The sequence below is a fragment of the Rattus norvegicus genome, chromosome 16, assembly GCF_036323735.1.
Source record: "Rattus norvegicus strain BN/NHsdMcwi chromosome 16, GRCr8, whole genome shotgun sequence".
Classification (NCBI taxonomy): domain Eukaryota; kingdom Metazoa; phylum Chordata; class Mammalia; order Rodentia; family Muridae; genus Rattus; species Rattus norvegicus.
The window spans coordinates 65,339,870-65,362,514 of NC_086034.1; the positions used below are offsets into that span (position 1 = coordinate 65,339,870).

General features: G+C 42.4%; 1 protein-coding gene across 4 annotated transcripts in view; it reads right to left on the minus strand.

The window, feature by feature from the left end:
- Positions 1–22,196, minus strand: part of Tex15 (testis expressed 15, meiosis and synapsis associated) — a 60,017-nt gene extending 37,821 nt beyond the window's left edge. For 2 of the 4 annotated variants that reach the window (XM_039094393.1, XM_008771296.3), the window contains exons 1-2: positions 22,071–22,196; positions 11,624–11,699 (exon numbers count right to left, since the gene is read on the minus strand). Coding sequence is in view for 1 of the 4 variants with exons in the window: in XM_008771296.3 (XP_008769518.1) it covers positions 11,624–11,626 (3 nt within the window). In the remaining 3 variants the exon portion in view is untranslated. Of the gene's footprint in view, positions 1–2,239; positions 2,512–11,623; positions 11,700–21,432; positions 21,594–22,070 lie in introns of those variants that run through there. The other 2 variants (NM_001106087.2, XM_008771298.4) reach the window with 2 other exon arrangements.
- Between the last annotated feature and the right edge of the window lie 449 nt (positions 22,197–22,645).

The window sequence follows — 22,645 nt, forward strand, 5'->3', positions numbered from 1 at the left end:
GAAAAACTTAAAAATTTCCACAGTAATTTTTATAAACACACCAAAACTCTTGCTAACTATTCTATTCTGTAAAAGTTCATGTTTCTATACACCATCTTACCACACTTCTATTCCTGGCTTTAGGAGACACTTAGGAGAGTCACACATTGCTCACTGATGACCATCCCTACTCTTGGGTGATAGCAAACAAGTCATTGTCCAATTGCTTGTTGCTCCACAGGACAAAATGGCAACACTTAACTCAGGTTAGGAACAATGAAGACACTCTGCCTTCCATCTGTCCTCCTCCTCCAGACAGACTCCCTCCTCAGATTGTTTCCTTTAAGCTTTCTTTTTAAAACATTTATTTTATGTGCATATGTATGTATGTATGTATGTATATATGTATGTATGTATGCATGCATTACATGTATGCAGGGCCCCAGAGGTCAGAAGGCGGCATTGAATGGCCTGAAACTTGGGTCCTCTGGAAGAGCAGCAAGCGCTCTTAACCGCTGAGCCCTCCCTCTCTCCAGCCACTCACACACTGATTCTTTACCTCTCAAAGTACTTAGTTATTAGAGGAAGTGATGGAGCTTCCATACAGAGAAATTTCTGTAAAACAGCATTTCCTATGGTCAGTAAGCTGCTTAAGGCCAACTACTAAGCTCAAACACTAAATTGTAACACCAATTACGAGTTGATAAAATTCTGCAGAGAGTCACAAAGGCTAAGAGTACACAAGGGTTTACAGAGGACCCCTTCTCAGTCTCTATCCTTTCCGTGGCCTCTGTAGGAGACCTTGTGATGCTCCAACCGCAGGTAAGAGTAGGACTGAGCAAGACAGTGAGTCCTTCATTTGTTCACGGTGGCAAACACTAGTGAGCTTCTTCCAGCAAGGTTCCCTTAGAGGCAAGCAGATCTCTGTGAGTTCAAGGCCAGCCTCCTCTTCACCTCTTCACAGTGAATTCCTGAACAGTCAAGACTACATAGTTAGTGAGACTCTGTCTCGTACAAAAGGGTAGCATCTTTACAATGTCCAGTAGTGAAAGCTATGTCCACTTGTTAGCTTAGCAATGAGAAGGAAAATAATTTAGAGAAACCTATAAAACCTCTCCGCTAGTCATGGCTTGTCATCATGGAGCAGCTATTGTACCTGAAGAGGAAGAGCTAGGTGGTGGTCAGTGCTGCCCTTCTGGTTAAATTTTGCACTCAGAGAAACCGAACGGCTTCAGCTGTATGTTTTCGCACAAACGTTTCTCTAGTAGAATTTACTAATAAAAAATGTTTCTTAAAGATGTTATTTGAAAAACAATATAGGGTTCATTCAATAGCCTCCCCTGGCTACATTATAGGTTTTTTCTTTTAAACCAGTCCAAACAGACCAGTCACACTCATAAAAGTCTTTTATACTCATGTATCTATCGCAGGCTCAGAACCATTACATTTGTACTGTTAATTTTTGTACTCATGTATAAAATACATAACATATATTACGGAATAGATACAGTATTCCTATGACTTTTATAAATTTATACAGATTGTTTACTTTTCTATGCTTAAAGTAAAATCAAAATGATGAACCAAAAGTAAAAAAAAAAAGTTTACTTTTATATACTTAAAATAAAAAGTTGAGTCTCAAGGGTTTGTGGTGATGTGTCCTCTGGAGTACTAGGACCGTCCTAGGTGTAGAATAGAGTAGGAAAAGGAATAAATTCAGTAATGAGAAACGAACAATGGATATAAAACAACTAAAGAACATATGAACCAAAAACTAAGTTGCTCACAATTAAAATGTCTATTCCTATAGGCTTTAAAGATACATAATTAACAAGTTTGAGCCAATATACTTAAGAATTAGATAAAAATTCTTGAGAAAATATCTTATTAAAATTGGATTTAGGAAAAAAATTGGCAATCCTCCATTTAAAAACTAAGTAAAAATGGATTTTGAAAGATATTATTAATAAATCACAATATTAATTTATCTCTAAAAAAGCAAGGGACATTTAACAATAGGAAAAATATCCACTTTTTATTATAGAGAGTGGTGATTTCAACAGACACAGAAAGAACAAGTGAAACTTAAAATTAATTTATATTTTATAAAGCTTAAGAGACAGGACTAGAAACCCCCACAGTCTGACTCTATATATAAATAGAATATATAAATATATAAAATATATATATTCTACTAAAAACTATGTTAGTTGGAAATGTAAAGAGCTTTCTTCTTAACATCAAGAACAGATAAGGATACCTGCTTTTACCACTTCTTAACAGTGTACTGGAGCTGCTCATAGAGCAGAAGAAAGAAAATGTAAGAAGAACTTTTAAAAAGTAATTGGGAAAAAGTGATGCTAGGTGCCTGGGCTTGGGAACTTCAGGGACCGACAGAGACTGACTCAGTTCCTGAGGGAAAGCTCAGACTCAAATGCCAAGCAAGTTGTATAGAATGTTAGTCGGAAAGGAAGATGTAATAATGGATCAGAATTCTACTTCTACTGCACAAAGAACATTACACTTGGCAACGTGCCGGACTTCTCTCTGTAACAGTATCTATGTTACAGAGAACTGTCATTGTAGATCTGAGTCCTTTATATGGACCACCTCAAGTCTACTGAGAAGTACAATATTGAAAGGACAAATAGAAGTCAATTATAGGTCTACCTCGAGTTTTTCTATTAGCCAGTGAGCAGGACCTTGGGCAAGTCATTATCTTTCCTTTAAAGCACATTATCTTATATGTATAATGAATCTTTACATATTTTCATAGACAAGTTGATGGCAAAAGAGATAAACTCTTGAATAGTTGGTCTACAGGTTTAAACACCTCAAGGTCTATTTTTCATACTTATTTACTTATGATTTTGTGTGTGCGTGTGTGCATACTCATGTGTGGTGGGGTTGTATGTTTCATAATGTAGAGGCCAGAGGACAACTTGGGGGGAACTAGTGCTAAGCCACTGCTGGGCTCCCTCACAGTTTAATTGTATTTTTATTTTTTATAAGACTATCAGGGACATGAGTTCTAAAGACTATTAATTATAGTTGAGAAATCGCTCAAAACAAACACGAAACACCACGCCCAATCGATTCCCACAAGATATTTCAGCTGATCACGAGTGAGTATTCCTGGGACAGCAGTTTCAATTGAACACCTCTGAGAGTCCTGATCTCCTTCGGTAAGACTTGCCAGCTATCTGAACAAGAACAAAGTTGGAGCTGGAACGATGGCGCTGTGGTCGAGAGCGCTTATTGCTGTTGCAAAAGACTCAGTCCCTGGCAATCACAGAGCAGCTCATCCCAAAGGGCTAAATTAAATCAAAACTTCATTTCCTGATTCCCATTATGCAAATGGAATATATTTCCTCTGCCCCACTGTCTCAATCTTTCCAGACTTTTCTGCTCATTTTGATTCTCCATATTCCTATCAACAGCATCTATGTGTGCTGCAACTTGATGGTGTACAAAGTTGACCCAGGACCTGTTTGCCTCAGCCTAGCTTGCTTCTCTCTCCCCTCAGGCTACTTTGATTTTACACTTCTGTTACTCTTGAAAGAACCTCAATGACTTCCACATCGGTCTCTCACACTCATAAGCAACTTCTGACTCATAACATTATCTGGCTTCCTATATTTGATAACCTGACCAATATGTTTTTGAAATAATATAGTCATCCACAGAGTTATATGATTTGCTAATTCTGATTTTATAGCTTTATATACTCTTTAGACATTCATTTTTAGCTTCGTAGTAACTCATCTTTCTCGAATTGGTCTTCACAATTTCTTTAATGTATACCGAAAAGAAATCAGGAGATGCTTTTTAATTATAGTTCAAAGTGTAACCTCTGAAAACGTGATTAGAAAAAAACCTCCCCAAACCATCTTGAGGATGAGGGATGAAGCTCATGGTAAAGAAACAGCCAAATGTGTATATATAACGCCCGGCTCGGCCCTGGCATACAAGTCATAGCACACACATAAACCTTGTGGTTTAATTTGGCTTTCGTTATCTGTGAGACGCGTTCACACTCATCCTTCTGTGAACCAGCCTACTGTTCTTCCACTTCTAGGTTTTAAAACACAGAAATGAGTCTTTTAATGATCTGTAAAGCTTCTATACAGAAATTGTCATGATATTTATCTTTTGCTTAATGATAGCTTCTTCCTGTAGAAAACTTTATAACATGTATAACAATAATGCCTTTTATTTTATTTTATTTTTTTTTTGGTTCTTTTTTTTTTCGGAGCTGGGGACCGAACCCAGGGCCTTGCGCTTCCTAGGCAAGCACTCTACCACTGAGCTAAATCCCCAACCCCATGCCTTTTGTTTTTACACATGGCATCTTCCTCTCAGAAAACATCTTGTGTGTTCTCATTCTCAAACTTTAATTACACTCTCGTCAAAGGGTGACACTTAATCTTCATTGTCAATGTGACTGGGTTTGGAGTCACCTAAAAGGCAGACTTCTGGGTGTCCGTGAAGGTGTTTCCAAACTGGTTTAAACTGAGGAAGTAAAACTCATCCTGAATATGGGTGGCACCATCCCATGATCTGGAGTCTCAGGCTAAATTAATGATGGCAGTGATGATGATGATAGTGGAAGTCTGCTGGGAAGTAAGTAGCATCCTTCTCTGCTTCCTGAATGGGATGCAGTATGGACATCTGCATTGTCCTCCTGCCACTTCCCCACCAGTATGGATCATAGCTCTCTTCGAATTGTGAGCGGAAGGAGACTCTTATTCTCGTCAGCTGCTTCTCCCACACATTTTGTCCCACCAATCACCACCACCACCACCACCACCACCACCACCACCACCACCACCACCACCACCACCACCACCACCACCACCACCACCACCGCAATGCGCTCAGCTAGTCCAAGTTGCTCTCAATACACATACCAATGATGGTAGTAGTAAACTTTTATTTTTCTGTCCACATTTCTTGTTATTGCTCATGATGGCGTTTTGGTTTTGTTTTATTGTCAACTTGCACAAGCTGAAAGGCGGCACCCCAGCTGGGGAGTGGCCTCCACCATACTGGTGTTGAGCAAGTCTATGAGCATTTCTTTGATTGGTGTGGAAGAGTCTACCTCACTATGGGCAGTGCCATGCCTGGGCGGGTGGTCATGGGGCTCATCAGAAAGGAGACTGAGAAAGCCATGAGAGCAGGACAGTTAACAGTGCTCCTCCACAGCCTCTGCTTCAGTCCCCACCTCCAGGTTCCTATTCTGAGTGCTTGCCTTGGCTTCCTTCAATGATAAACTAAAAACTGTAAGGTGAAATACACCGATTCCTCCACAAGTTGGCTTTGGTCATGGTGTTGAACACAGCAATGGAAACATTTAACCCACGCTTCAGGACACTGATCATCTGGGTAGACTTCCAGGTGACTTGTAGTTGTGCATCTGAAAAAGCTCACTTAAGTTTTTAAACCACTTTCTAGCAATTATGTATCTGCAGAATGCTTCCTGTTAGATAACTAGCTTTCCGGCCAGTTAAAAGCTACATCTTGGAGATGTCAAGATGACTCAGCAGGTAAAATATCACCAAGATGGTGGATCTACATAAGGAAGAAGAGAACCAATGCCTGAAACTTGTCCTCTTGACTTCTACACAGACACATATACACCACCCCAAAGTAACAGGATCAACAAACTCACTGGTGTCTCTCTATATTAATGGTCTCAATTCCCCAATAAAAAGACAGAGGCTAACAGAATGGATGTGAAAACAGGATCCATTTTTTGGCTGCATCCAAGAAGCACAGCTTAACATCAAAGACAGCGATCTTTTCAGGGTAAAAGGGCTGAAAAAGATACTCCAAGCAAATGGATATAAGAAGCAAGCTGGTGTATCCACTATTAATATCTGACAAAATAGACTTAAAACCAAAACTAATCAGAAGAGTTAGGGAAGAATACTACATATTCAAAGAAAAACCCACTAAGAGGACATTCCAACTCTTGACATCTATACAACAAACATATGGGCACCTGTATTTACAGAGAAATGCTAGTGCTAAGTGGCACTATATACTAAACAGACCTAGCAGATTTTTCCATATTTCACTCAAACACAGAAGAATATGTCTACTTCTCAGCACATACAGAACTTTCTCCAAAACTGACGGTCCACATACTCAGACACAATGCAAGTCTCAACAGATACAAGAAAACTGAATTAACTCCCTGTACCCTATCAGACACCATTAAAGCTGGATATCAACAATTAGAAAGCTTACAAACTCATGGAAACTGAACTCACTACTGAATGAAAAATAGGTCTACAGAGATAAAGAAATTAAAGACTTCCTAGGATTGAATGTAAATGAATATGTAACATACTCAAACTTATGGGACATAATGCAGGAGGTTCTGAGAAGCAAGTTCATAGTACTAAGTGTCTACATAAAAAAGTGGAGAGGTCTCATACTAGTAACTCAACGGCACACCTAAAAGCTCTATAAGGAAGAGAAATCACCACCACAGGAATTAGAGGGCTAAAACAAATAAACAGAAGCAAAAGCAATCAATACAAGAAGCAATGAAACTATGTTCTTTGAGAAAAAAAAAAAATCAGTAAGATTGACAAACCCTTATCCAAATTAAAAGACACAGGAAAAGAATATCCAAACCAACATAATTGGAATGAAAGGGTGTACATAACAGACACTGAGAAAATCCTGAGAACCCTAAGGACATACTTTAGAAATATGTATTGCAGGGGTTGGGGATTTAGCTCAGTGGTAGAGCGCTTGCCTAGCAACCGCAAGGCCCTGGGTTCGGTCCCCAGCTCCGAAAAAAAAGAAAAAGAAAAAAGAAATATGTATTGCACCAAATTGGAAAATCCAAAAGTGGGGAAAGATGGTGTCTGTCTGTCTGTCTGTCTCTGTGCGCGAGCACGCGCGCGTGAGTGTGTGTGTATGTGCGTGCACAGGATGATGTGAATTTCAATACTGCCTAGAAGACCTTGTTTCAATCAGTCTGATCATTCTCAATATAGTTGTACTAATTTGTGGATATTTTTCTCCCATAATTAAAAAAGATATTTTTAATTACGTCTCTGAAATTAGTTTTCTGGAATTTCTCACATATTAATCACAATCTAGGCAAGCTATTTGATGGGGTGGGGCTTCCTGAACGTCTTAGGGTCTTTCAAGACTTCTGGCAGGCTGGAGAGGTGGCTCAGCAGGTGGACATGTGCTCCGGAACCTGACACAACCTGAATTCCATCCCCAGGCCCACATGGTGGGTGGAGAGCGCTGCCTCCTTCACAGGGTACTCTGCAATCCCCACATCCATTATACTCTAGAGTTATATGTGCACCGTGGTTATGTACAGCTGCACACAGACATGTGCATGCATAAATAAACAAATGTGATTAGAGTAAAAATGTTACATGACACTCTCAGCAATGCTTATCTTGACTGTTGTGATATTTTATATTTCCTTAATAAACCTTTTTAAGTACTTATACTCAAATATCTACCTTTACTCTCCGTGTTTCTTGTTTATATCTAAAACAAGCTCCTTGTTTATATCTAAAATCTAGTTCACTGGTTCTTCAGACTACTAAGCTTTTAAAAATTTTAAGTTACAGGGACTGGAGAAATGGTCAAGTAGTTAAAAGTACATGCTTGAACTACAGGGGGCTTTGGCTCCTGGTGCCTGTACCAAGCAGCTCAAAACTGCCTGTCACTCCCAATCCCAGGGTCTGTCTGGTCTGGGGGGTGGTACACGCATGTGTGGAGCAAACCTTACTCAGCCTTACCTTCATAACAAGGTAAAAATAAATGTTAGAAAAATTTACATTACAGTATTTTTTGCGCCCCCATTTTGTGTGTGTGTGTGTGTGTGTGTGTGTGTGTGTGTGTGTGTGTATGTGCGCGCATCTGTACCACAGTGGGTCAGAAGACAACTTTCTGGTGTTGGCTTTCTTCTTCCACACTGAGTTCCAGGGACTCAAACTAAGGTCATTAGGCTTCAGAAAAAAACATTTTTTTTTTCTGTAAAGAAAGGCTAAACCATCTTACTGGCCCTAAACATATTTTTATTTGATGATTCCACCATCTTTCTGTTTGTTTGCTTTCTGTTATTCAAGACGTGGTTTCCCTGTGTAGTTCTGGCTGTCCTGGAACCTGCTCTGTAGACCAGGGTGGCCTCAAATTCACAGTGATCCACTCTGCCTCCCAAGATTAAAAAAGTTTGTGCCACCACCAACTGGCAATTCTCCCATCTTCATTCTAGTAAACATGAACCTGTTCTTTTTTTCTGCACTGTGTTTATAACACTTTGTTTCCTACATTATATATGCGTGCAAATATCCCTCCATCCACCCATATATTATTTATTAATTTACTTAAGTTCATAGTCTTTGGAGTCTACCAGACATCTAGACCACTGAGCTACAATATAGAGGTCCAAAATCAATCTTCATTGCATATGAAATAAACCGATGCTCTATACAGATGCCAATCCCATTTCCAAGGGCAGTCTTTGCAATTTACCAGGAAAACCAGCTATCTACATGTGGAAGAACAAAGATGGACTAATCCCAAATGGGATCAAGATCTAAACAGGACCAATTATGAGAGCAAGGATGGGACCTTTCAGCAGGAATTAGGTCTTGACAGGTGTATCTTCCTGATGGGATTAGTGTCCCTGGAAAAAAACGATCCCATAGACCCCCTCTACACTTCTCCCCCCAAGGACACAATGTCAATGAGGAAGTGTCCCTCATCACACACCGGTTCTATCAGCAGCTTGGGCGGATTTCTCTAATGTCACAAGTTCTTTTAGAGTTGCCCCATTTGTGGTATTTCACTAAAGCACCCAAGGACATTCTCAAGCAGAGGCAGGGGCTTTTAAAAATTAGTCCTGTGGACAGGTGACACTGACCCTTATTCAGCAAGTCCACAATCAAAGGGATTACAAAACGGCTCATTCCAAAATACTAGTCTAAAACAGTGCTCCAGGCCAACAGGTAACTGATTGATTATTGGCTACCAAATGTTTGTTCCACCAGTGGGAGTGGTGGGGTCAAGGAGGGAAGTAACACAATGCTTCAGTGACGGAAGCCGGACACCAAGCTGCTCTACAGGGTCCAGAGGATAGCCCTGCAGGGCTCTCAGCAAGAGCCATCCATTAATGATATCCTTAGTGAACTCTGAGCTTATTTGGCCAATTGAAGCAGAAGTACCTGGTTGAGCATCAGATTCAACGTGCACACAGCCAGGATTACAGGCCATCTTACAATGTAAGTGTTACTGTAAACGTGAAAGTTACGTGTCGACCCTTGTATGCACATTTAAATCAAGTTCAATCATTTTGCAGCAACTAGTCTGTCCTTCATCCTCTTCCAAATCTTATGAGATCCGATCATATTGTCAATGTCTACAATTAGAACAACAATGACCTAAAGCTTGACTTACTATGCTTGCAGTTTTTACTGAAACAGCCCTCAGAATCTATCGGACTAGTTTCCATTTCTCCACTGTCTTGTTTACTTTGCCAGATATCAGGATCTTTTAGAAAAAGTATCAGGTGACTATCATGTCCTTGGAGAAATACACCTGTTAAATTCTACTTCTCTGGGAGGGCTTTACTGTCGCCCAGAGGCAAAGGCTTACAGGAAGAGCACAATAGTTCCAGTAGCTGACTCGAAGTTCTAAAAACAAAGGATAAAAAGAAAAGCCAGGTTGGGGATTTAGCTCAGTGGTAGAGCGCTTGCCTAGCAAGCGCAAGGCCCTGGGTTCGGTCCCCAGCTCCGAAAAAAAGAAAAGAAAAGAAAAAAAAAAAAAAAAAAAAAAAAAAGAAAAGCCAACAGGAGGCTGGAGAGCAGGCTCACTGAACAAGGGGCCTGCTGTGCGAGCCTAGTGATGCGAGTTCTCTGCCTAGAACCCACAGAAAAGGAGAGTACGGACTCCACAAAGTTGTCCTCTCATCTCCACACATGTGCTGTGGCACGCATGCCCAAAGACCCACACTATGTGCACCCAAACCACAATAACACATAAAATTAGAAGATGAGTAAGCGTAACTCCTGAGAGAATGCTGCTTTGTTAGTAATCAGGGGTCAGGGAGGGGCCAAGTGTACTATGAGCTGGGGGAGGGGCAGTCGCTGTCCTTAGTTGTGTACCCACTGAAGACCCCAACGGATAGTTTCAAACACGAAGTCACACAGATAATTATCGTATGGTTACACTCAACAGGTCTCAACCAAATCAAACCAAACCCACAAAAACAAAAAAACCAACCAACTAACCAACCCCCAAACAACAATTGTTATTTTTCTATCTTCCATACAAAATACAGTCCCCCTTGTGAAATTAAGTATGTCCTGTGGTCAAATCTGTATGTTGAAGCCTAAGCACTGCTATTAACTGCTGTTAACGAGGTGGTTTCTATGAGATCTGTTTCCCTTTTCAAAAGACTTTACTTACGTGTATACAGTGGTGTGGGTGCCTGCTGCTATCACACCCCCTGGAACTGGAGTTTCACAGTTGTGAGCTGCCTGATGTCAAACTCATGTCCTCTCTCTCTGGAAGAGCCCCAGACTAATGTTATTTTAAAAGACATCTGGGGTTGGGGATTTAGCTCAGTGGTAGAGCGCTTGCCTAGCAAGCGCAAGGCCCTGGGGTTCAGTCCTCAGCTCCGAAAAAAAGAAAAAGAAAAAATAAATAAATAAAAGACATCTAAGGGAGCTAGGGAAGTCTACTCCCTATGTGAGGACACAGTGAAATGCTGTCTATGAAAAGCAAAGGCTGATGGGAAAAGGAATCAGTTGTTGCCTTAACTTTGGGTTTTCCAGCTATCTGACCTGTTACTTATGTAACTAAGACTGGCCTTGAACTCAAGACCTCCTGTTTCAAATACAAACCATCACGAAAGGCTAAGAAGTATATTTCTGTTGGTTATGAGTTACATAGTTTATGGGATATTACAGCAGCTTAAATTAATTTAGGTAGTACTCGATAAAGATTTACCATCAGGACAAGTATTTCACACTCTGAAAGTAGTCTATAGATGGTAACATACATTCCACATGTGTCTTCCTCTACTGAAAAACTGTAGTAATATGTAAAGTGAAGCCTTTGTGTCTGGCTTCGAGGGAAATGTTTCAGCAAAGATTCTGCTGTTTGCTGTAATCACCAGAGGCTGGGAATTGGTTTGAGACTATTTGAACCTTGAAGAAATGCTATCTCCCTGGACAGTCTAAACTCAGGTCTATGTGAGAACTTGCAGCTATACAAACCTTGATTATGGCTAGCCTTGGTCAAAGGGACTGATATTCTCACAGACAGCAAGGGCAAGATAACTCTGGAGGTTGGAACTTTTCCCAGCCCCAATTAGTTTTTGTATAATGAATGAAAAAAAGTAACTGGAGTCAGCCAGTCGGGGTCAGTCTTTTTTCCAAGAAAGAAGGCTGAATCCCTCTGCTCCTTCGGAAAATGAAGGCTTAATTTTAGTGAGCTTCTCTCTACTGTGACACCTACAACCAACATCAACCATTAAAAAATTCTTGCTAAATCAGAATGAATCACCTAAAAGGTTTTTTTTTTGTTTTTTTGTTTTTTTTTTTTAAATCACAGAACTGTAAGTCACAATAGCAAAGTCATTACTTGAAATACTTACCATTCTTCAATGGTATCTACTGTCGTAGAGATATGATCAGGATTCAGTCTGTACACGAAAAACAGGAGCGGAGCATCTGTTTCAAAGAGAAAGAGATAGAATGTAGAAAACTGTGGTAAAATAGCTTCCTGCTAAGAAAGAACTAAAGTCCACATCGTTTGGTTCTTCCCCTCTGATTTCTGCCTCAACTCATTTTGTGTTCTGCGTATCGGATCTTAAATCTCTTTTCTTCCCCTCTTCCCTTCATACAGTGTCACCTGCTGGTGAGAATGCGCCATCAGCTCACCATTTATGCATGCGCCCTCTAATGAAGTGAAATGGCAGAATGGTGATGGATAGGCTTGCTTTAGTGTTTTACATACAGCAGACCCACTAAACACCAAGTACTGTTACCAATGTACCTAATTCACGGTGAACAGTTTCACACACGCTATGCATGCACACTTTTTGTGTATATCAACGCTTCCTTTTACCTTCTCATTAGCAAGAAGAGAAAGCACGAACCAAGAAAGCTAAAAGAACTGGCTTTATTCAACCGCAAGTTCAATTTCAGGTCCAGGCTTGCTTGCTACCTTAATCCGGAGTCTAAAGCCAGCACCCCATCCCAACCCAGGCCCTTCATATTATTCCTATATCACAGAAACATTAAAGAGCTGTGATTAGTTTCTATCCTTAAAGAGCTACGACAACCAGCTCTGAGCTACTGTGAAATAAGGCAATTCTGACTAAGGAATTCTTTTTTTTATTTTTTTATTTTTTTTTACTAAAAAGCTATCCATTCCTCAAGGAAATCTATTTTTATTAGTGCAGTAACTGACAAACTTTTAAGACTTACTGAAAATTCTAGAGTTTCTCTTCTCTCCAACTAAAACCACATGTTGTAGATCAACTTTAAGAGGAAAATATTGCTATGTATTTTAGACCGCTTTACTAGGATGCCTATGCCTTACTCAAGTATCAATGAAAAGAGACAGCTGGACAAACCTAACCTTGTAATACTACAGTAATAAGAAAGAGATTGGCACTTGAAAGCAAAATGCCGGGGTTGGGGATTTAGCTCAGCGGTAGAGCACTTGCCTAGCAAGCGCAAGGCCCTGGGTTCGGTCCCCAGCTCCGAAAAAAACAAGAAAAAGAAAGCAAAATGCCAGGACAGGCACGATTGCCCATGTCTGTTTGCAGTTCCAGAAGTAGGACCAAGATAATCAGGAGTTCAAAGCCATCCTTGGCTATATGCCAAACTCAAGTGAGGGAGGACTGCCTAGGCTACACAAGATCCTGTCTCAAAAACAGAAAGAGAAATTAGTAGCAAAATACCAAAGAATTTGGGGATTAGGAGTACTGAGCAATTAGTAATGGGCAGGCCTCACGGTCATTCACAAAGGACACCGATAATGGTCTGAAGTACTCAGTATTAAATGTATGTGTGACACATAAAGGTAGCTTGATGGCCTTCCTTTTTTTTTTTTTTAAAGATTTGTTTATTTATTATATAGAAGTACACTGTAGCTGTCTAATCAGATCTCATTACAGATGGTTGTGAGCCACCATGTGGTTGCTGGGATTTGAACTCAGGACCTCTGGAAGAGCAGTTAGTGCTCTTAACCGCTGAGCCACGTCTCCAGCTCCGGCCTTCCCTTTTCCACAAACTTTTACATTCTTCATTTCCAAGTTGGGCCTGGAAGAGTTACTACCATAAGGAAAAGTGTCTGCCTGTCCCCAGTGTGACAGTGACCCAGGAATACTCTATCACAGAGTATCACAAGTGCATCAAAGGAGTGGGCTTCATGAAGCATGCTCGTTTACTCTTCAAAAAGATCTGAAAATTTGCCACCAAGGAAAAAACTTTCCAGATGTGTGCAACGATAGCACACAGTAGGGCCCAGCGCACACCAGATCGTGCACTATTGCACAGAAAATGTGAGAAGGATCCAGATCCACAAACGGCTCTTATACTGTGGGTAATCTGTACACCAGGAGCCTCTTTCAAAACTGTACGGTAACTAAGGACAGGAACTAGCCACTAAAGGTCATATAAAGTTGTCAGACTGGAATGGCAGAAGGACAAACAGAGCCCCTGGACAAGAAAGAGAGAAGTTACCTACCGGGACCCTGCTAAAATGACATGACATCAACTACACGTTGGAACAGGGTCCTGGTTTGATGTAATCTGTCCACAGAACTGTGGACAGACATTGAACAGTGCTGAGTGCCGTGGTGCACAGCTATAGTCTCACCTCTGCAGAGGCCGAGGCACCAGGATCGTGAGCACCAAGCAAGCCCAAGCTATTTCAAAATAAACAAAACCTACCACTGGATAAAAACACCCTCAATCCTGCAATGCCTTTTCCCTTTACTGTGTCTATTTCCCATTCCTTTTGCAAACTGTAGACAGAGAAAACCAGTAATACAGCACAGAGAAATGTTTAAGCGTGAACTTAGACGGGGAAAATGAAGTATAAGGCGGGAAGAGGAGAAGTAGAGGAGGGCGTCACCTTGGTACATGTAAAGTGCAGAGCAGATTCCGTTTCGATACAACTATTTAGGTCTAGGAGATGCAATCCAGTTTGTTTTTTTTAAAGATTTATTTATTTTGTTTATGAGTACACTGTTGTTGTCTTCAGACACACCAGAAGAGGGCACTGGATCCCATTACAGAAGGCTGTGAGCCACCATGTGGTTGCTGGGAATTGAACTCAGGATCTCAGGAAGAGCAGTTGGTGCTCTTAACCGCTGAGCCATCTCTCCAGCCCGCAACCCAATTTTTAAATAAATCTTTTGTCAAATAAAAGAAACCACATTAACCTTTTGCAGCAGGGTATTTGATTACGCTGTGAACCCCAGAGATGGTTATTTACCAAAAAACCCTGTTTCTAGTTGTGGTGTGGCTTATCCCTTAGCACACACATCATTTAATCCCCCTGGCTGGAATACAGACATGCCCTTACTATATACAGCTTTAACCCAAACGATGAAGGTAAAGGGAGTTGGTAGAAGGAAGCAGCCATGTGATAAAGTGACAAACCAGAGAAATACTTGACAGAGTAAGATATGCCCAACTCTCAGGAGGAGAGAGAGGAAAGGGAGCAGCAGCACAGAGACGAGAAGAGGAGGCAGTTCTCCTGGGGCAGTTGTACAGAGAACAAGTTAGAGAATGGGGAGCTAGAAGATCAGAACAGCTTGACAGATTTGAGGCCCAGCAGAGCAATTCAAGAGAAGCCAAGAGAGAAGCCACACTGAACTCAGTCATCCTGGAGAGGAGTTTGAGCCAGAGCAGCTGAGCTGACCAGATCAGAAAGAACTAGGAAGGGTGAGCTTATTCAGCAGGAGGTCTCAGAGGCTGAGAACACTCTAGGCCTAGATGAGATTGTAGGGAGACTCGAAGCTTCCAGGACAAGGGCTAGGTTAGCACACTGACGCAGTGAGTGTCAGAGAGGACAACTGAATCAGGCGAATATAAGTTACTTTGTTGTAAAAGAGAAATTTGAAATTTGTGAGATTTCAGGAAATAGAAAAAAGAAATTCGTGCCTTTGAAATCTACAAAGGCACAAAATTTGAGGAGAATGCTATGGGGGGTGGGTGTTAGGAATATAAATAAATAAGTCAGTGGCAGAGTGTTTGCCTAGCATATGTGAAGACCCAAGTTCAATTCCCAGCACCGTTTAAAGAAAGGTGATCTTGCAGATAGGTAAGGGCACTGTAAGCACCGGGACCTAAGAAGTGCCTTAGTTAATGAAATCTCCTGCATCAGGGAAACCATCTGTGGTCGGTTTAGACTAGTAAAAGCAGCTGTTTTCAGAGTTCCCCGAGTGGCAGCTTCAGCATCACCTGGGAACTCGGCTGTGATGTAAATCTACACAGATCTCCTGAACCTACAGGAGGGACCCAGCAATCTGTGTTCTGAAACCTTCTCCAGGTGACGGTGACCCAATGCTCAGATCTGCCAGTCTGAGAAAGTTCTGAAGAAAGCACCAAGACACCTAATGAGACCCCCCCACACACACACACACCACTTCAGTGCTATCTGTCAGCCAGTGTTAGCATCGGGAAACAAACTTCACTTTCGGGTGCAATGCTACTAGAGGAAGAAACAAAACGAGGCAAGAGAAGGCCTTTGGATGAGTTCCCTACTCTCAAACAGCTACTCGTTCCCCATCTTGGAAAAGAAGTGCAGCCACACATCTCAACAACTGCTTGTTCACGCCACACGTGTAGTTATGCACATACAGAACACACAGGTAATGAGCTCTTTCTACTAACAGTAAATCCCTGCTTCACCCTCAGTCATTTCCATAACACGTAGTGGTTAAAAAGCTTCAACTTTGGTTTACAGTTTCATATACATGGAAGAGTTTCCCTTAAAATTTTTAGGGCAAGCTCTCCTTCAGGAATAAGCACCTAATTATGCAGGTCAACTGAGAACAAAGTTAAATGTAATTTGCATGCTTAAGATCTGTCCCAAGAGCCTAGGCTATGAGAAAGTGTCCTTTCAGTGCAGCTGCTTTCTACCGGGGGAGTAACTACCCTTAAGGGGCCTCCAAGGATTAGGACTCCCTGACTTTCTTTCCCTTTGGAGATTGTAACCTTTGGTAAAAACAGATCAAGTTCCACAGATGTAGAAGTCACCAGGCTTCAGAGAACTTGGAGAAAACAGCTAAGTCCAAAAATCACTCCTCTATGCCTTATTCTTCTCCAACCCTGCTGAACGGACAAATCCACCCAGCTCGACTGACATACAGCCAATTCCAAAACAAGAGCGATTCCCTAACGCTACCTACCTTTTACATATTGGCACCATTTTATTTGTGAGCCCAAGTATTAATGAAAACAGATGTGTTCCTCTAAGTTACTGGGTTAAGAACACAAAGAATAAATGAGGACCTTGAAATGTCACGTCTTTACCTTTCTTTTCCACAGATAGAAGCAGAGCTGGCTACTTGGTCAAGGTCCTAGACGTTACATGGTCTAGAAGAGCATAAGACACGAAGGCCTGCTGTGTTGCCGGGCTGTGAAGGGTGGAAACATGATCCGCTAACCATCAGAGCCCACACTACATTCTTTGCTCAGTAGATGCAAATTATACCGGAAAGGAACTGGGAATTACTGTAAAGGCACGGGGATAAGATTAGTGGCTAATTCCTCACGGTTATGACACTTTTTAGAAGACATTTGGGAAATACAAAGAAATAATCAGATGATTAAAGATAATGACTGAATTTTCAAGGGAATAATATAAAACTCCTGGAAGAAAAGAACAGTAACGAGAGTAGTTTATTTAATCTTTGTAGAAAGGGTATCAGGTATGAGGTATTCTCCTCAACAACAGAATTATTTCTGAAATCTGTCACATCTACGAACCCCATCATCACTTTAATCAGTGCAGAGTAACAACTGTGCAGGTGACAAGCTTCTAATGAGAGCTGACCAACCCAGAGGTGACCTTCCCTCCACTGCCTGCTTCCCGGTGAAATGTACTCCTTAGTTTGCCTTCAAAGCAGATCTTTAATCATCTTAGTTCTTTGTGTTTCCCTAGAGTTTTCTAAAGACTGTCATAACTGTGAGGAATTGCCCATTAATCTCATCTCTGAGCCTTTACAATTAATTCCCAGTTCCTCTTTAATATAATTTTAGTCCGCTGAGCCGAGAGCGGACTGTGTGGGCTCAGCTGATGAGCTCATCACCCTCCCACCCTTCACAGCCTTCAGGCAGCACAACAAAACCTTACCCTTACCCTATTCTGGACCTTTTAACTCCTAGGGCTTTGACCAAGTAGCTAGCTAGCCCTGGCTGAGCTCGGTCTGTCTCTGTCTCTCTAACAGGAAATTATCTTTCTCACTCACCTTTCAGTCTGCTGGAAAAAACAAACACCTGAGATGAGTGAACTAAGAACACGGAGGTGAGGTGTGGTCTTCCACACCCCATTTCTCGAAAAAGGGAAGGCCAAGCTGCCCTTGAACCCGCAATCTTTCTGCCTTGATCTTTTGAGTTTTGAAGTTAGATGTATACCCCCAAGTTTGCCTACAATACCTCACTCCCCACACCTGTGCAAAAGAAAAAAAAGTAATATTTAATTTTGTAATGAGTCAAGGCTTAGAAAAATCACTAACACAATTATTTCCTTAACTTATCAAATTCTGTATCTTTCTCAATAATGAAGTAGAATGATCGCTTAAAATTAAGTGAATTTAAATTTGAAAAGGTATCAGCCCACCATTTACCGATCTTTTTTCACAGCAGCGATAGTAACAGTGCCTCATTATCTAATCTAACATTTGCCTTAAGATTCTACCTGACTCCATTTCACAGCTAATAAAACTGAGGCACAGGTTCTACTGTTAACCTAAGTTGCTTCCTATTCCTTTACCAACTGTGGCTGTGCCTAACCCTACTCAAGATGGACAACTTAAATAAAAATACCATCGGGTGGGTCACTGGGCTTCGACTCCTCTCACCATTACTTTCCTTTTCTTTCTTTCTTTTTTTTTGTTGTTCTTTTTGTTTTTCGGAGCTGGGGACCGAACCCAGGGCCTTGCGCTTCCTAGGCAAGCGCTCTACCACTGAGCTAAATCCCCAACCCCCTTGAAATGTCTTTTTAAGTCAGGTTTTCCCTGCCAGCCTCACAGAGAACACTGCCCCAGCAACACATTTGAGCTCAGCAGCTAAGAGCAGACTAACGGGAGCAGCAACAACTTGGCAGTCACAAGCCTAGCTAGGAACGCAGCTCTGACACTATCTAGCTGAACTGAAATGCCTTCTAAAACCAACCTCTTCTGCTTCAACTGCTCCTCAATGTGCTTTTGGTGGAGGGGATGGTCCTCAACCTTCCTAACGCTGAGACTCTAATACAGTTCCTCACGTTGTGGTGACCCCCACCCTCCCCGATCAAAAACTTATTTCATTGCTGCTTCGTAACTGTAATTTTGCTGCTGTTATGAATCGTAAATATTTTTTGGACACAGAGGTTTGCCAAAGAGATCATGACCCGCAGGTTGAGAACTAGTGCTTTATCGTCTATGGATAAAGCCATACATTTTACTTCAACAAAACCCAACACATTATCTTAATTAGAGGCCTTTCAAGTGTTGGGGCTCAGGAAATGGTACCCCATCTGTATGGCACCTGACTCTGAGTACTCTGAACCTGAGACTGAAAGGTTTCGTAAGGGAAGCTTCTTCCTGACCCTCCTCCTCTGACCTTTTCTCATGACCCAATTACCATCCTTTCTGCTCATTGAAAGCACTCCATCTTCCCTAGACTAAGTCACAAAAACCAGAAATCCAGTCTCCCAAAGCAAGGCACGAGGCTGAAGACAGTCACTTTCTCCCTTCTTTAAAGACCCCTATCCCAAGAGAAACAGGCTCTGCTGAGCTTTCCTGGCAACTTACCCATTGTCACTCTGTTGCTACAGCCAAATAAGAGCTTCCCCGGCTCTTTGCAATATAAAACTTTGATGCAGTCTGGTTAAACTCTCTTAAATGACAAAACGGATCGTTACAGCATCCCAACGCTTACAACAGGTGAGGAAAAGGGCCACCTTACCCAGAACCACATCAACCTAAGGGTCTAGACTGGAGGAAGACAATGGTTCCCGAAGACTTAACTAAAACAGTCATTCAGTCATTCTCATTTTAGTTTTGATGCTCCACTAGTGTTAACAAGCTCACGAAAGAAATGACATTTTAAGTTCACTGGCAAAAGATAATTCCCCCGCCCTCCTTGAGGTGTGTAAGAGAGAGTGTGTGTGTGTGTGCAGTTAGTTTCAGATTTGTATCCTGACAGCAACTAAACTCATCATTCCATCACTGTTCAGTTGGAGATATGGTAGGCTACACCTCTCAGAAATACCCGGAGAATAACAATATCTTTGTCTATCTTGTGGCTAACAGGCACTGAACAAGACTCTCTCCGTTTGCTGGGATGAGGATTCACTGTCTACCTCAATTAAGCTATACCAGTGAAAGCAGCCACATCAGCTTAGCCCAAGACTCAGGTGGCGGTGGCAGTAGTAACAGAGCCCCTCAGGAGCAGCTAGCATTCATTTCAAAGGGCAGCAATTACAAAGGCTTTACAGAGGTAGACTACACATTCCAAGGATACAGAATTGCTACCGGATTATCGGGGCAAGTCTTCATAGGCTAAGTTGCTTATTAAAACAATTTACTTGTGCATATGGTTTTAAATTGTTTGACTTTCCCTTAGTCCTTCTCGTACCTCCACCTTACCTACTAAAACCTAACTGTCACTATTACACTGATTTCTGACAAGCCTAACGCAGCATATACTAAACAAACTCAGCAAAGCTAAGAATTACAAAGCTAAGTCACCTCAGGAAAGCATTTTTAAACATGTCAACTCAACTGAACAAGAAGTCCACTGTTAATCAAAATAAGGATACTTTATAGATTTCAAGCAAAACTAACCACAAACACAGCACATTCAGGGACTGGAGAAATGATCAGATTTCTTTACACCTAACAGCACATTCAGGCACTTCAACAAGCACAGTGAAGTGAAGGTGAGTACAGTTGTAAAAGGGCTTTGGTACACTGTAAACTGTGGCAAGATTTATGGTACACGTTAAGGTGTGAGCTCTAGGATTAAACACTTCAGAGAAGGAAAACGAGTTACTTGTTTATGAAGCCTTCCTTAACAACTTCTTATCGAAGAATCCACACAGGTATTCAAGGTGTTTAAACACTTTCTCAGCAAATGTGATTACCTTTATGACCATGAAGGCTCAGACTTTTAAAGTGTCTGGGTTAACAGTTAAAAAAACGGGCTTTTGCTTTGAATCAAAACTTTTAAGGTGATCAAGGATAGGAATTGCAAAAATGCATGCATGCATGCATGCATACGTACATACTGATTCACTCCCCAGTTCCCTTAAACCCAACTGTTAAAACGCTCTCTCCTCAAAACAGCAATGGTTATCTTTTTTTTTTTTTTACCCCACGGTGTAGCTCTCTGGCTGACAAGAAAGTCCCTCTGTACCCCAGGCTAGCCTCCAACTCAGAGATCTGCTTGTTTCTGCCTCCCGACTGCTGGGCTACTCTGCCCAAGTTGCTAGCTTTAAAGATATATTTTTAAGCGGAAAAAGATATATTTTTAAGCGGGGTTGGGGGAGGAAGAGTTTGGGGGTTGATGTTTCAAAATTTACATATTTTTTATACAGTATATATCGGTCATCTTTCCTCCCCCCTAACTTCATGTGAAACCTAGAAGTTTTTAAACAAAGCCAAAAAAACCCTGAATTTTCGAAATGTGAACTGAATAACACTTTTATTTCCTACACAGACTTGAAAATTCCAAGAAATTGCGAACAGGCAATGAATACACTTCTAGTGTTCTACGTTACACCCGGAGGTGGTCCACACAGCACACAGTCCAACAGTTTCACACTGCTCTTACAGCTCACACTTTACAACCGGAGGGCACTGTGGCATCTTTAAAGCATCGGGATTGCCAATACCGTCGGTCTTTCCGCTTTTTGGACATCACTGCCTAAAGACCCCTCCTCCACACCCCAATATGGCCAAAACTCAAATACAGAGGAAACCGTCATAGAAGATCTGAGTCCAGACGCGCCAAGTGGCTTGAATTTAATTTACCTGGCAAGTCGACTCTTCCACATCCACACCACTACAGGACCCTCAGGTCACAACATGTTAGTATCCAAAGAATAGACTCAAAGCATCAAGGGCCACCAAGGCGAGCCCACTCACAAAACCTCCACTCAGCCCTGGCCAAGGCACCTCAGGAGCAGAGTCTGCGGCAGGAGACTGATGCAGACGTCCCCGCGCCCCTCCCCTACCTGGGAGGGTCCACCGACTCTTGCACCCAGGCCGCGGGCAGCCAGAGCACAAGGACATCGTCCGAGTCCGACATGGACGCGCGCCGCAGTCTAGCAAGCCTCCGCCCGCCCGGCGAGCCGCTTCGCCGGAGTCCCAGGTGCCAGCCCGTGGGGGGCGGAGCCTCTGTGAACCCCGCCCACCTCAGGACCTTTCCCCCACCCCCACCCCCCGGCGCACGAGGGAGAGCCAGCCCCGGGGAGCCCCGATGGTCCCTGCCCTGCTCCGCGCACGCGCAGGTGTGGACCTGCCCTGGCACCGCCCTCGGAGCCCGAATCTCTCGTGCTAGGGCGGGCACCTAGCAGGCAGGCACCGAGCGAGGAGCTAGGTTGCATACGAACGCTGCCTCACACCTTCACACAGCGCCAGGGTGGCCGGCTCAATTGCTCGAGGAAATCCGAAGTTCGAGTCCAGCCTGGTCCACAGCGAGGACATCCACTCCTCAAATTAGTAGTAGTAGTAGTAGTAGTAGTAGTAGTAGTAGTAGTAGTAGTAGTAGTAATAATAATAATAATAATAATAATAATAACTTCCTCGATTTATCCGAAACCTGCTAACTGCACCTCCTCCTCGCCCTCATCCACCACATTCTCCCACAAACCTGGAGTTCCTTCATCCTTCGGCTCCTTGGAATTCAGCGCTTAGCTGAGACAGAACGCCTGCAAGCTCCTCTTGCTTCTCTGGAATCTTCAGGAACAGCGCTGCAGACTATGCTTTTATACCTCCACTCACTCACGTGCAGGAGGTGGAGCCAGGGTTTCTGATTGCGCTTGCGCAGTAGGAGGGAAGGCGGAAACTCCTCCCAGCTGGCTTGAACGGGGGGGGGGGGGGGGGGGGGCTGGTAGAATGGCGCTTATTCCCTAGAGGTGAACTCTGTGCTTAGTGTGTATGTCCTCTGCACATAGTAGGCTTGCAGGGAGGAATTGTTAACACTGGTCTCTGATACTGTTTTAATAAAAGAGAAAAAGAAATTGGGCGGCAGGGCCCAATTCTGTGACAATACTAGGAAGGTTTTAGATGACCCCGAGCATGGAGCTACTGGTGGTTCCGAGCTGCCTGACATGGTGCTGGGAACTGAACTTGGGTCCTCTAGGACAGCAGAATTGTGTTTCAAGGATCTGAAACAATGATGTTTTTAAAAGACTTCTTGGGGTTGGGGATTTAGCTCAGTGGTAG